We start from the raw sequence: 15,000 nt of genomic DNA, 5'->3' as shown, positions 1-15,000 counted from the left end.
TTATGGAGATGGAGGGATGGGGGTATCCCCTCTGCTCTCTCTCTCTCTCTCTCTCTCTCTCTATCTCTCCCCCTTCTATCGATCCGCTGCAGCTCGGTCTCTCCTCCCTCTCTCTCTCTCTCCACCCCTCCTCCCATCCCTCTCCCTCTCTCTCTCTCTCCACCCCTCCTCCCATCCCTCTCTCCCTCTCTCTCTCTCTCCACCCCTCCTCCCATCTCTCTATCTCTCTCTACCCCTCCTCCCATCTCTCTATCTCTCTCTCTCTCTCCACCCCTCCTCCCATCTCTCTATCTCTCTCCTCTCATCCCTCCATCCTGCGCATTAGCATAGCAGCTGCTGAGTGCAGAGTGCGGACAGGGCAGGGTTGGGGGGGTCCGGGTGGTTGGGGGGGTCCGGGTGGGGAGGGGGCGGGGGGGTTTGGGGAGGGAGGGGGGTTCCAGTCAATGGCTGGCCGTCTGGCTGTTGAATAGAGCCCGGGCCGCCCCCCTCCCCCCCCCGCACCCCGCCCGCCCCCCTCCGCCCCCCCCCCCGGGCCAGACAAAGCTGGAGGGGACAGAAGAATGGCCGGTGAATGGCTGCCTTGTCACTGCCACTATGGAAAAGCACAGAATGCAGTGAAAGAATGAAAGGAAAGTTCAAAAAGGAGAGCAGGGCAAGGAAAGACCGGCATGGCCACCTGTCTCTCTCTCTCCATCTCCCTCTCCTCCTCTCTCTCTCTCCATCTCCCTCTCTCTCCATCTCCCTCTCCATCTCCCTCTCCTCCTCCTCTCTCTCTCTCTCCCTCTCCCTCTCCTCCTCTCTCTCTCTCCATCTCTCTCTCCTCCCTCTCCTCCTCCCTCTCTCTCCATCTCCCTCTCCTCCTCTTCTCCTCTCTCTCTCTCCTCCCTCTCCTCCTCTCTCTCTCCTCCCTCTCTCTCTCTCTCTCTCCCTCTCCCTCTCCTCCTCTCTCTCTCCATCTCCCTCTCCTCTCCTCTCCTCCTCTCTCTCTCTCTCTCTCCAGACAGACATGTTTGGGGTACAGGCTGCTCTTTGGTTGCAGATGTTATGGTTATCTTGGCGAAAAAGCGCAAACTCAGCAAGTTGTAAGAACTCCGCATCCCTCCATCAGCGAGAGATGAGACACAATAAATCAAATTATTAAAACGCCAAAGGCGTGGGAGATTCATATTTGTCACACACACGGTAGATGCTAAGTGAATTGCACGCTAACACCAGCCATAACCTTAACCAACTGTTGCATATCAGAAAAGTAGAAGTTTATTATCAGAGAATAATTTGAACATCTGTAGATCTATTGGGTTTTAATTAAATCTGGTCAAAGGATGGTTGCACTATGTAGAATAATTTGTCACTATAAGAGAACCTTCTGGAAAAAGCTTCCAGACAAAATGTTCTCAGGTCAGACAGAACTCTTTTGGTTCCGAAATTGTGCATCTGAAATGGTTCTTTACGGAACCCATGGGGTTCTATCTGAACTGTAAACGGTTCTACACACGCTGGAGTCTTTTCCAGAGGGTTCCCCTGTGGAGAAGCCGTTCTGTTCTGAGAGCGTAGTCTCATCCACAGGTACGGTAGGAATTCGGAGAACCTCGTCTGTTTCCGCGCTCCCCGGACGACTGATCTTCAACGCAACCCAAACAGCATTCCAGCTCGGTGTTGTGTCTGTAGTCTGATACACGCCCACACCTGCAGCCGCTAAAACATATCGCTGCTATCGCCAGGAGGAGCTGAACTCTGACCTTTGCTGACTGAGCAACACCGTGGTACTGTATGAGACTTCAGTTCAGCGTGGGCAGGAGTTCTCACTGTAATCTCGACCACAGACCGTGTTTTTGTGACGGAGCGAAGCCAAGCGTAGCGTGCACAACCAGCCTGCAAACCCACAGACAGATCTCATCTAGCGTTAGTGTGTGTGTGTGTGTGTTTGTGTGTGTGTGTGTGTGTGTGTGTGTGTGTGTGTGTTGTTGCTGCTGCACAAAAGCACATCTTATCTCTCTCTATCTCTCTTTGCAACAGCCCCAGTATTAACAGTGTCTCTCTTTCTTCATTTGGGGGAGACTGTTAAAATAATTTCCAAAATTCCTGCTCTGTCGTGTAGCAGGCCAGACCAGGCACATGAAAAATCTATTAGAGGCCTCCTCTCTCCCTCCCTCCCTCTCTCTCTCCCTCCCTCTCTTCACTCTCTCTCTCTCTCTCTCTCTCTCTCTCCGTAGCAGCAGTCCTGGGAGGCCGGCCAAGTCCGCAGGCAGACAATTGAAACCCAGCTCAACAATAACATCCTGCAGAAGTGAGAGAGTGAGTCGGGGAGTGACGGAGGGAGAGAGGGGAAGAGAGACGGAGAGAGAGAGAGGAGGGGGGAGGGGAGGACAAGCAGCCATGGAATCAAACAACAGCACGGCCGAGTTCAGCTGGGGATTTAAAAACGACGCGGTGTGAGTTTGGGTCGCACACTGCTAAGCTAACTTGTCTTGTCACGATGCACTTGGTGGGGCTCGTTCTACTATACTAGACTAGCGTGTGTACTAGCGTCACGCATGTGTACTGAAGGTGTGTGAGGAAGGACGAGTAGATCGGATGTTCTAGCTCACATACTTTCTCATACGCATCAAGTGTCAACACAATATGCATCCATCCATGGGGAACACTTTGTGAGTTTGTTGTTGGGCAATATTCGGAATGGTAGGTCCAGTCCAGTGCACTATATTTATGAAGATGATGATGATGATGATAACAGGCCACAACACAACATAATTGACCTAGTTAATCAGTCTCTTCTGAACCCAGTGTGCCACCTCTTCATGGATACATGACTGAGGAATTATGGGTAATCGTGTAATGAACTATGAACTATGGGTCTATGAGAAAGATGTTGCAGATCACAACTCATCTAATCTATGTACTGGAAAGGGCCCTGCATGTATGTGTAGATAAACAATGTATAAAGACAAACGCCCTGTATAACTACACATTTGCATGATCATATATATGTATGTATGGTTTTGTTTCAGGACAGGATTGAATATCAGCATGTGAGACCTCGTCTAGAGATGAGCGTCAGATCTTGGTTACTTTGTGAGTTTTCTACCAACCCGCACCTTATAAACAAGGTGAGGAATGTTTGTGTGGAACGTAGAGAGCTCTCATTCTCATAGTAACATGCCAGGGTTGAGACAGGAGACTGGGAGGGGAGAAAGAGAGAGCAGAGAGAGAAGAAAGAGAGCAGAGAGAGAAGAGAGAGGCAAGCAGGCAGAGAGAGACAAGACAGGGAGGGGGGGAGAGAGACGGAGAGAAAGTGAGAGGGGGGAGAAAGGGATAGAGTGTGTGTGAGAGAGAGAGAGACACACGGGTAATATAAAACCAACCCTCACACACAGGGGAGGGGAGCCTCCTTTAAACCAGGACTTCCCACAATGCACTGCGCTCTTTTATCCAGCATGTGAAAGGACGAGGCCAAATGAATGACAAAGGGATGAGGGCCGCGCCGGGGCTGAGAGAGAGGGGCGGTCTGCGCCTCTCGCCATTCTTCTTCATGGAAAACAGCGAGAGGGGGGGGAGGAAGGGGGAGAGGGGGAGGAATCAGGGGAGGGGGGGGTAAACTCAGACTAGGGACAGAGGGAGAAACATATGCATCCACACAACCGAGTGAGTTTAATGATTTCTTTACTTGCTTGTACACAAACGTACAAAAATATTACAGCACTCATCTCCATCTCTCCGCACACGATCACAGTGTTACAAACAAAACAAAACAAAATACAAACAACAACAAAAAAAAGAAACCCAAATCAACACGATGGAACATCTGCACCTTCCCGTCAAACTCAAGGGCGCTTCGGCTCAGCTTGATAAGAAGCTAAAGCAGAAACAGAACTTGGGTTAAAAGAAGTCACCGCTGTCTCTCTCACACGTTTACACACCTATCCTGTCCTCATCTCCACCCGCCATAAATGTTATGACACTGTTGAGAAGAGCAACCACACGCCGTGCAATTTATTTTTTGTTACAATGATCTTACCATCAAATCTATTATTCCGCATTCAGAAACAATAGGAGGGCAGCACTTCAGCAAAGAAAGTGCCCCAAGACATTATCAGCGTTTATATATATTCATATATATATATACATACACCCGATCATACAGATACATACATCTCTGTGAAAACATCACGTCCCACAAAGTAATACACACAAAGACAGGACAACCTGGAGCTTCTTTATACAATAATATTTTGTTGTGTTCCTTTTTTTTTCTATTCAGAAAAAAATAAAATGTTGACGCAAAGCCAACCAATCAACAACAGACATCAGTGCAATATTCAAACAAAAAAAATAAAAAAAAGATCAAGTTTAAGACAAGCGATGCATATTTTATTTTTTTGATGCTAATACCAATCTGTATCTTGTTGTTGTTTACATATCGCTTTTTTTTGCTCGTTTGTTTGTTTGTTCCAGGTACACAGATAGGACTCTATACCTGGCGTCTCACTCTGGGAAAAGAAGCAGCAACACCAGGCCACTTGAGCTGCAGGGTCACACAGGGAGTATATGCATCCAACACACACACACACACACACGCACGCACACACACGCACACACACGCACACACACACACACACGCACACACAATTACAGGGAGTATATGCATCCAACACACACACACACACACACACGCACACGCACACACACGCACGCATGCACGCACACACACGCGCACACACACACACACACGCACACACACACACACACGCACACACACACACACACACAATTACAGGGAGTATATGCATCCAACACACACACACACACACACACACACACCGGACACGCGCACACACACACACACACACAATTTCTGCTCACTCACCCACTCAGATTCAGATGCAAGGATCTGCACATTCATAGTCTCACACTGACAAACACACACACACACACACACACACACACACACGCACTCAAACACACACACACACACACACACACACACACACTCAAACACACACACACCTTCTCTTTTCCACACAAACCCTGCATACCCTTGGCCTCTCAGGAAGTGGCTGTGATGGTGCTCTGTGGGTTTGACCTCTCAGTATCGGTCGGCCATTGAGTAGTAGGCTAAAAATAAATCAATACAAAACAAAAGAAACATACAAGCAGCATTGAAACAAACATTAGGGTGCCATGACTTTTCAAAACGCAGCAGGCAGTTTTAAAAACCAATTTCTGTCGATATCCTGCAATAGTCATGTGATGCTATTAAGTCTTCAAAACAAAACAGTAATAACATGTGTAACAGTCCTGCTCAGTAGTAACTATAGCCGTAAGCCTCAGCTCCTGCAGTTACCCGACCAGGCACTAGGGGGCGTAAAAGGCTCCGCATTTCTGTGCAATAAAACTCCCTGCATTAATGTGTCATGCAATAAAATTCCATTTTTGTGACTAAAATAGAAACTTCAAGCAGAACGACCGTATGATGCATTCGGCTGATGAAAGAAAAAACCATGATTTGCAATGTGTGTCGACCTTACAGAAAAGGCAAAACGCTTAGCTTGTCAGATTTCGTTTGGTTGTAGAGGTGGAGAGCGAACTGTCCCAGTTGAAGACCAGGCGAGAGCATGGACAATCCCATCGCCTTGGAAGATAGAGTCTGTATAAGCAGGTTTGAATATAAAATAGAACTTTATCTGTTGTTTAATTGAAGCTTGAGGGTGTATTGTGGAGTGTTGAAGGGGTGGGGGGTGTTTCTGTTAGAGAAAGCATGGGGTTTGAATTCTTTACAGTCGAGGTAGTTGGCAAGGAGATCCAACCCGAGTTGAAAGGGGGCGAGCTAGGCAGCGTCTCTGTTGCAGACCGTTTTAGAGGGGTTGGGAAGGGGCCATCACCGGATCTCCACGCGGGACAGTTCATAGCCTGGGCCCACTACGAGGCAGAAGCAGCTTTAAAAAGTCACCCTAAGTATTCTTTAAAAACTTATAGATTTGATTCTTTTAAGAAATGAATCACAACATATTCAAAAATGCATCTTCTTTTTTCAATGTACCTTCATAAATAGACCCCAGCCTGCGTTCACAGTGATGACCAGGATGTAAGACAATACTGAAAGGAGAGTATAAAGTGAACTCCGAATGCGACTTTCCTGACGTTTTGATACAAAGCAAAGCAGCGGTTTAGTAACACATTAACCATTGACAACTGGTCGCACTGGCCTGAAAGATGATGCCGACAGCCTGCTGGCTTTGGGCAGAGCGTTTAGCTACTTTTACACAGAAACAAAGTAAAGCTATTGTGTACAGTACTTAACACAAAGTCAATTGCTGTTATGATTACACGTCTGGGGGGGAAAAAGCGAATTGGATATCATAATGCCGCTCTTTGAAAATATCAATTAATTTAAAAGAAATATATAGATAGCCCAAACAGTTGATGGCCTCGTCGACGCGTTCACGTCTTTCCCTTTCAGATATTCCAGCATGCAGCCATGGCATCAAGTGCCAAACCTTTATATCAAAATCATTTAAAAGGGTCATACAAGTGAACAAGAAGCGTTTCATCTGATCCGCGGTCCGAGGATGGGACCGTCGCCGCGAGGAACTAGGCCAACTGAACTCGGGAGTAAAAACACACCAACTTTTATTTGTTTTAAACGTCCCAATCTATAGAATAGCCTACACATTCAAGAAAAAAGCTTTAGTACCAACCCACCGAAATGGCGTTTCTATTTTTCCAAGATTCATACTGAGAACCATGTGGTGTTTCACTCGCGAGCCAGAAGGACCCCCGTTTGGTTTGAATGGAGAGGGAAGTTTACTGTATCTTTTAATATAATTTGGCACAACTATGGAAATGGAAACGCAAATTTACAAGAGCCTGGCTTTCCGTGTTTACCTGCTGAAGCGGATCACCGTGCGCCGGCGGAGTACTTTGCCTTAGTGATGAGGTATAGGACTATGTCTTGGTGTCCTCCGAAAGCGGCAATATGTAGTGCGCTCCAGCCTTCCCTGTTCGCCAACCGAATATCGGCTCCGAATTTCACCAGCAGTTTTACGAGTTCGAGGTTCCCGTCGATAACGGACTGGTGCAGCGCCGTCTGTCCCTCGGGCCCGAAGGAGTTGACGTTGAATTCGCAGTTTGTCATGTTCTGGAGCAACGAGTGCAGTTCCTTAGTGTTGCCTTTCTTCACCGCCTCCTGGAATACCCTCTGCGGCGCTGAGCAAGTCGATACATCCGCTTGGCTCATGATTGAGACGGTCTGGGGAGGATAGATCCTGTCCTTCTCTATGTGATAATCACTCTGCAAGTCTCTGGTCTGGTAACACGCCCTGGTGACTGGATAACTTACCAGTTAATAAGGCACTTCAAAAAAATAATCTTATGCTAGACCACTATATATCCCAAAAAGGACAAGAAATAACACACTTGGTGTGCAAAAAGTTGTCAAATGGTGGCAGAAATTCCAAATCCCTAACAAAGAGTATAGTCTTTATAAGAGATCCAAGTGTCGTGAGGTTTAGTCTTTCCCCCGGTCCTCTCTGTCGTAGCAGCACCAGGTGTAGGCGATATTGCAGAGATGGAACACCGCAGCTTCAATGTCTCGGCTGTAGGGGAACCTCAAGTTCTGTCGCTGGATCCCGGGACGCCGCGTACAGCCGTTGGTTGTCTGCACGTTCCCGGAGTCTCCGCGGTCCGCCTGGCCAGAGTGACTGGATGATAGACAGGTAGAGAACCACGTTAGATCACTGATCCTCACCCAGACCCCCTGTAGCCCACATTCACCAGTCTACGGTCCACATCGAGAACACTTTTACGCACGATAGGCTACCTTTACGCACGCTATAAAAAATACACCGGGAGCAAATTGTTGATCAATAACTCTCATTAAAAGTTTGTAATACTTGCCTGTAACAATTAGACGGGTGGTAGCAACGTTGCTGTGAAATTCCCCCGCGTGCCCCGGTGCTGTCCTGCGCGCGCGGTCCCAGCGAGTCTCTGCCCTCCGGTGCGCGCGAGGGGGAGATTTTACGCGTCCCGTATTTGCATAACAATAATTCTCCATAGAATACGGTCTGGTGAAATGGGAGGAAACCGAGGGAGGTAATAGGCTGCCGGGTCGGTTTGGGGAGGGTCCAGAGCCGTGAAACTGTAGAGGGAGGGTGTGGTCTCCTAAAAGCCTGATATTACTGCAGAAATAAAACAAGCGATGTCAATAAAGTTGCTCCTACATACACCCTACCACGCCAGACAGACGTGACTCAAACCAGGACAAGGCTGTCACAGACAGAAGTCATAAACAGAATTACAACAACATGCAGACAGCGGACTCGAGGGAATTACACACTCTAACTGGAGTATTCTACACAGAAACGCATCATGTTTTCTTTCTATTCAAATATGAAGTCGATGGATGAACAGAGGTTCCACATTTAAAAGTCAAAAGAAGTGAGGAGTCATTAACACTCCCCTGTCAAGTCCTGTTAATTCGGGAGTCGAAGGGGTGTTAAAAATTACTAACTAGCATCGAGGAGGTGTGGTTTACACCTATGTGCTGAAACTATGTAGACTGACTTTCTCTGAAACACTGAAACGACAGGAAAGTGAAGTGGTGTTACAACTAAATGTGTCTAATTCTTGGACTAGCTTTTCCTGTCCGTGACATGTGAAATAATTAGTAGGCTTGGATGAGTGTATAACAGACATCAGGATACTCTGACACTAATAATAGGCTACTTCACTCGAAAGTAGAACCACTCGTTTGAAAACAGTGGCCTACATAGCCCGTAGGGGACAACATGAAAGCTGGGACATGTTGACATTTCTTCATATGAGCCTAATGTCTTATGTCCTCGAAGGGGACAATATCCGAACATGGTCTATATCTAGATAAACAAATGGGCAACAGTTGGCCGAAAACACCAAATGCGACAGGAGCTCCATTCTACAATGGGTTTCGTGAATGTTCCTCACAATAAAAAAAAAACGCACACCTCTTTTTATTGTTAGGGGCTGTTTAAATATCAGCTGCGGATATTCCAGTTGTTTTAAAGTGACAAGCAATGGAACTTCAAATAACAAAAGCCCGTGCGACTTCCTTTTGCAAGTGAAAAGAGGTGACGCTGCGCCCAGAATGACACGCAGCTCAGTCGCACCGTGGGAACCGGACGGCTGCGACCCTGCCTTGTTCTCACACGAGTTTGGCGTGGAAACCGCACAGGGTAGATTGAGCCGTCTGCGCCATTTGTGCGCCTGGGAGTCAGAAATGTGTTGAGCGGTCTCTTAACCACCCCCCTCTTTCATGGTTAGACGGTTTCAGGTTGTCCCCACTTTCACACGCTCGCACTGTACATTTGGCGCACGTATGACTCTCCGTCTGTGCGGAGCAAAAGGCGGTCGCATCTCTTAGCGGTTGCAACCTACTTTATCCAACAGAGAGTAAAACATATGGAAACGATTCAAATCCAGTCGTGTTTGTTCAACATCGTGTCTATAAAGCGCCACGTTCAGGTTTGGCTGCATGTAGAAAGTAGCAAGGAAATACTCTGCACCCTCATAGGCCTCCGTAGCTTAGATGGACATATGCTGTAGGTATAACCTTGCCCTTAGAACTGCCTCTTCTCTGAGCACGTATCGTTTATTTATTTAAGGAAGAGGCTATCCTGCAAGCCCTAAACCTGTGGTTCACAATCGTTTTAAAAGTATGTGCTTCCCCCCAAACCAGGCAGGAAAAAATCTCAAACATCTTCGGCACATCTGTCGGTTAATCAGAAGCACAGAATGCTGTGTCTGTCTGGCCAGTTGGGAAACATTTGGAGACCGCAGGAGACTCGCAAGCCGATTGGCTGCTCGGCCTCACAGACTGGGGTATCTGGTCTCTCTCTTCTGGGTACTGTAGTTACACCGAGGACCGAGGACTGCTTGGGGAAGCATCCATTGTCAAGTTGTAGGCTGCTGACATTGTGCAGCTTTATGCTTTCAATTGGGGTAATACAAATTCAGTTGGTGCGGGTGTTTTATAACCAAACACGGGTTAATACAATACATAATAATCCCAATAGGCGACAAATGTATACATTTTAACTTTATAACGCTTTCAGCGCACGCCGTGCGTAAAGTTTGGTATGTGGTGGAAAGGCTAGCTGACCAAATGATCTCAAGATCCTGCGCAGCTCTGATGAACGCGTTTTGTGATGTGCGTGCGTGCCACCAAAACAATAGCCTACTGTGCTAACCATGACTGGAAAGTTTATTAATAATACAGAGCAACGCATTTCATTTGTTGATAAACAAGACGTTGTTTTTCCTCCTCCAGCGACGGAGGACCCGCAGCACGCCGCCGCCGCTGTCAGTCTGTGTGTGAGCGGACCCCGGGGCGGCCCTGCCGGGTTTGGGCGCCGGGGCCAGACAGGAGGAGCCCCTGAGGAGGAGCCCCTGACTCACAGCCCATGGACTCTGTGGAACGAGTGTGACGTTTCAGCGGAGGGGGAGGGGCTTCGCAATCCAATTCATTACAGCACCACGTGTTCAAGGAGCGTGGGAAAGAGGCGAGCTTTTCTTCCCAGCGAAGAAAGAGACCAGGATCAAATAACATAGTGCAGCAAAAAGCTGCAGCAAGATACTGCAACCGGACATGGACAGACGAGGCAGATTATTTCAGGGGTTAGAAAGTAGGCTACAACTCGGATTAAAAACGCTCAATACTCAGGCTACTATGAAATGTAAATATAAACGTATAGCCTATGATAGAGAGCCATATATGGCAAACTGTAAAATCCCATTCTAAAATAGGTTGACTTGTGTGTGTGTGTATTTAGGCTACTAAACGTATAGGATACAGAGCAAAAGAAAAGCAGAGATGGTTATTATTCCCGTAGCTGAATACTGACAGCCCCCCCCCCCCCTCAGTGAAGCAGAGTGGAATGACCCACATAGGAGCGCTCGCTTTAGGGGCCCCTGCCAGACGAAAGGGGGGCTCACATTTTTCCCGTCCCGTCAGTTCAGCTGTTGCGAGCGTGAGGAAATCTCCTATTAACATCTCTCACCTTAGAAACGCCACGAATAAACGGCTGTTGGTTACGCTGCTGTATATTACATTACATTACAGTCATTTAGGAGACACTTTTATCCAAAGCAACTAATAATAATTGCATTTAACGTAGGACAATCCAATGTACTATATACCAGAACTCACAAGTGTATCTTCATTCTACAAGTGACTAAGAGCATAATCTAGTGCTGAAGGCAAAGTGCAAGAATAGCAATCTAAAATACAATAAGTGCTTAAGAGGGAGGATCGTGGTAGTACTTCTTGAAGAGATGAGTTTTGATCTTGCAACGAGAGATAGGCAGCGACTCTGCTGTCCTGACGTCAGGGTCATATACCCTCATGTGTATGGTTAACCCTCCTCCTCGTACGTCAGGGTCATATACCCTCATGTGTATGGTTAACCCTTCCCCTCGTACACTCGGTCTGACTATAGGCTCCATCTGAAGCTCTCTAACATCTGAAGAGCTTAGGGTGTACACACACACACACGCAGACGTGGATCACATACAGGACTGTAAAGCCCATATTTAACTATTATATATTATAATTACTAACTTTATTAGTTGTGAAGGTGGTCTGGCAGGTCACAGAATATTAATGCAAAAATAAAAACTATACAACATGAAGTGCATTCAGTGTATATACAGTGAGTGTGCGAAATGCGTACGTGATGTTTATGAACAGTGTGTGTGACGTGATATGTGAGTGCGTTATGTGCGCATAATCACCTGCAGCCCAACGTACGGAAGACCAGGAAGTCGTTGGTGGACTTCAGGAGGAAGAGGAGGAGGAGGAAGGCACCTCTGACCCCTGTTTCCATCCAAGGGGTCGATGGTGAAGTTGTCCAGTCATACAAGCACTTGAAGGTGCACCTGGACATCAGGCCAGAACGGGCAGGAAACACCACGGCCGTTTACAAGAAGGGACAGACTCTACTTCCTGTGCAGGCTCGCGACCTTTGACCTGTGCTCAATGCTCAACATCTACCAGTCTGTTGCAGTGAGGACTAATGGAAAAAATATACAAATAATAAAATATAGTATGATTATTATACTATACCCAGATAGCAAGCGGATGTGTAATGATTCTGGGCCATATATGGGCCGGAACTAAGCCACAAGGGCCAGATCTGGCTTGTATATGGCCCAGATCCGCTTGCTATCTGGGTATACATTGTATAATTTGTCACTTCTGACTTACTTGAATTGACCCACTGCTGGATATGAGTGATTTGACAGCCTGACTTTCCGGTGGACTCTGTTGCTGTACCCACTGTAAATACAGTATCTGACTTCACCTTTTTATCTTATTGATTGTGCCTTTGTTACCACTGCCCTTTGAGCACTTTGTGTCTAACTCCGCCTTTTTGTTGTGTGGATTGTTGTGTGTGCGCTACAACACAGGAACTTCCCCTTGGGGATCAATAAAGTTCATATCTATCCATCTATATATAATACTCATATTATGAGTAACAAGAATCCATTTTATCTTGGCGTGTAGTAAGTGGCATTATGACCATTAACATTGTTCAACACATGTAACTGTAGCTCCCACAGCAGTGTCTTGAGATGGATACAGACCTGCCTCCAGTTGAGAGATGGATACAGACCTGCCTCCAGTTGTGAGATGGATACAGACCTGCCTCCAGTTGTGAGATGGATACAAACCTGCCTGAAACATAATAATCTACAGCCATGCTTTCACAACACTGATCTGGCAAGGGAAGGTGTGGAGGTGGGGGGAGAGGAGAGGAGGGGAGGAGAGAGGGGGGGAGGGGAGAGGAGAGGAGGGGAGAGGAGGGGAGGGGAGGAGAGTAGGGGAGGAGAGAGGAGGGTAGGAGAGGAGAGGAGGAGACAGGAGGGGAGGGGAGAAGAGAGGGGGGGAGGGTAGGGGCGGAGAGAGGAGGGGAGGAGAGGAGAGGAGGGGAGGGGAGGAGAGGAGAGGAGGGGAGTAGAGAGGATGGGAGGGTAGGGGAGGAGAGGAGGGGAGGAAAGAGGAGGGGAGGGAGAGCAGGGAGGAAGAGAGACAGGGGAGGAGGAGGAGGAGAGGTCTGGGGAGGAGGGTAGGGGAGGAGAGAGGGGAGGAGAGGAGAGAGGAGGGGAGGGGGGAGGAGAGGAGGGGAGGAAAGAGAGACAGGGGAGGAGGAGGAGGAGGGGAGGGAGAGCAGGGAGGAAGAGAGACAGGGGAGGAGGAGGAGGAGAGGTCTGGGGAGGAGAGGCGCTCAGGGGGGCTGTTGAGGGTTGAGTTACCATGTGACCCTGCCTCTCTCACTGCCCCTGGGCCATGGAGGGGGAAACCCCATCTTGCTGCTCACGTTACACCTGACAGGTAGAGAGGGGGCAGACCAAGGCCCCATTCCAAGTCAGCTCTTTAATCCCGCGCTACACTTGCCTTTAACGACGCGTACGCATACAAAAAGATGGCCGCCACGCGTCTCCTGCCTTCCTCTGGACGATGGCTGCGATTGGCTGTGCAGGTCCTCAGAAACTAACACGCTGCAAAATACACACTTGTTTACTACGTGTACGCGTTGTTAAACAGCAAATATACCACAAACTTAAGGCCTACAAGCTACACTTTACGGTGCACTCGACAACTTTCTTATAACCTCGTTGCCCTGTATGCTTCCTGGTTTCTCCTTACACCTAGAGAGGTGTGTGTAGTCAAAATGGCCGCCAATGAAAAGAGTCAAAGACACGTGCCAACAAGATGGCCTTCATCATCATCGGAGATGTGGGATACTTTTTTAATTATAAAAAGAACTTATTTAGAGCCAATAGTAAGATACTTAGGCGATATTATATAACAATGCAAGAAGTCCACAGAATGCATGACAGTATGAACCGCATTCTCAAGTAGTGGAAACCGTTAAAAACACCATTAAATACACCGTTAAATACACCGTTAAAAACACTGTTAAAAACACAGCGAAAACCGTCTCTGGGTCAGTTCTGGTTCCCCGGGGCTTTCGTACCGGTACTGGGGGGCCCCCCCCCCCCCTCCTCCTCCGGAGACAGCTGAAGTACTTCCTGGAACTGAGAGACGACTTGGCTGAAATGGGAGCCTTCCCAGAACACCTTGCCGCAGCCGGTGCAGATGTAGAACTGGGGGATTCTGGGTAGGAGGCCGGGGGGCACGGTGTGCAGCTGCAGGGTGGCCCCGCCCGGGAAGGCGAGTGTGTGGGGGTCCAGGTCGGACCGCGGGGCCCAGCGGCAGTGAGGGGAGTACCTGGGGGGTTCGAGGGGCGTCGGGGTCAAAGGGTCACACTGTCCATCCGCTTCCTCCTCCTCCCAGGTTTCTACTTCCTGTGTCACCGCGCCTACTTCCTCCTGAAGGAAACCTGCAGACCGACGTGTGAATAATCTCTCAGACACGAACATCAATATCGGTGTTATCTACATGAAGTTACTAGAGTGCAACCGTAATTACAGTGTTATTACATAGCAACAATGGCTATTCAACAATAATTGTGTGTGTGTGTGTGTGTGTGTGTGTGTGTGTGTGTGTGTGTGTGTGTGTTAGAAAGAGAGAGAGAGAGACTATAGGACTAAAGGAAGACCGACCTCTCTCTCTAAGCAGTTGCTCCATGTCTTCTCTGGTCAACTTCATGTACTGGTCACTGTTACACGCCTACATACACACACACACACGCACACACACACACACACACGCACGCACGCACACACACACACACGCACACAGAAACAATGAAACAATGCTTGCGTAATATCACAGTCTCTGAGATTTGTGGGCTATTCAGACTTCACACTATTCACACTTTTAACCTTTATTTAACCAGGTTAAGTCTCACTGAGATTAAAAATCTCTTTTGCAAGAGAGAGCTGGCCAAGAAAGCACAAAAATGACAGACCCACATTACAACATACAACATATCCACGTCTCCCACTGACATCAATACAATAGAAACTAAATGTGGGTTTCTCAAGAATGTTTGGGTTAAATAC

The 15,000-nt window shown here is 47.9% G+C and overlaps 3 protein-coding genes across 3 annotated transcripts in view; 1 reads left to right on the top strand and 2 right to left on the bottom strand.

The window, feature by feature from the left end:
* Positions 1 to 2,291, top strand: part of ambp (alpha-1-microglobulin/bikunin precursor) — a gene marked incomplete at its 3' end in the record, with an annotated part of 13,610 nt that extends 11,319 nt beyond the window's left edge. The window contains 1 exon segment of the mRNA XM_084455596.1: positions 2,214 to 2,291. Coding sequence (XP_084311722.1) covers positions 2,214 to 2,291 — 78 coding nt within the window.
* A 4,604-nt stretch (positions 2,292 to 6,895) lies between these two features.
* On the bottom strand, positions 6,896 to 7,234 carry nrarpa (NOTCH regulated ankyrin repeat protein a; the record flags this gene model as incomplete). The annotated part of the gene is made up of 1 exon (XM_084452985.1): positions 6,896 to 7,234. The coding sequence occupies one exon, from the start codon at positions 7,232 to 7,234 to the stop codon at positions 6,896 to 6,898; it is 339 nt and encodes a 112-aa protein (XP_084309111.1).
* A 6,746-nt stretch (positions 7,235 to 13,980) lies between these two features.
* Positions 13,981 to 15,000, bottom strand: part of exd3 (exonuclease 3'-5' domain containing 3) — a gene marked incomplete at its 3' end in the record, with an annotated part of 34,351 nt that continues 33,331 nt past the window's right edge. Inside the window, exons 19-20 of the mRNA XM_084455585.1 lie at positions 14,599 to 14,665; positions 13,981 to 14,375 (exon numbers count right to left, since the gene is read on the bottom strand). Of these exons, the coding sequence (XP_084311711.1) occupies positions 13,981 to 14,375; positions 14,599 to 14,665 (462 nt within the window). The remainder of the gene's footprint in view (positions 14,376 to 14,598; positions 14,666 to 15,000) is intronic.

The sequence above is a fragment of the Borostomias antarcticus genome, assembly GCF_949987555.1.
Source record: "Borostomias antarcticus genome assembly, chromosome: 2".
Classification (NCBI taxonomy): Eukaryota; Metazoa; Chordata; class Actinopteri; order Stomiiformes; family Stomiidae; genus Borostomias; species Borostomias antarcticus.
Note: the sequence above shows the minus strand (reverse complement) of the source record. Positions and strands in the feature narration are given on the sequence as shown.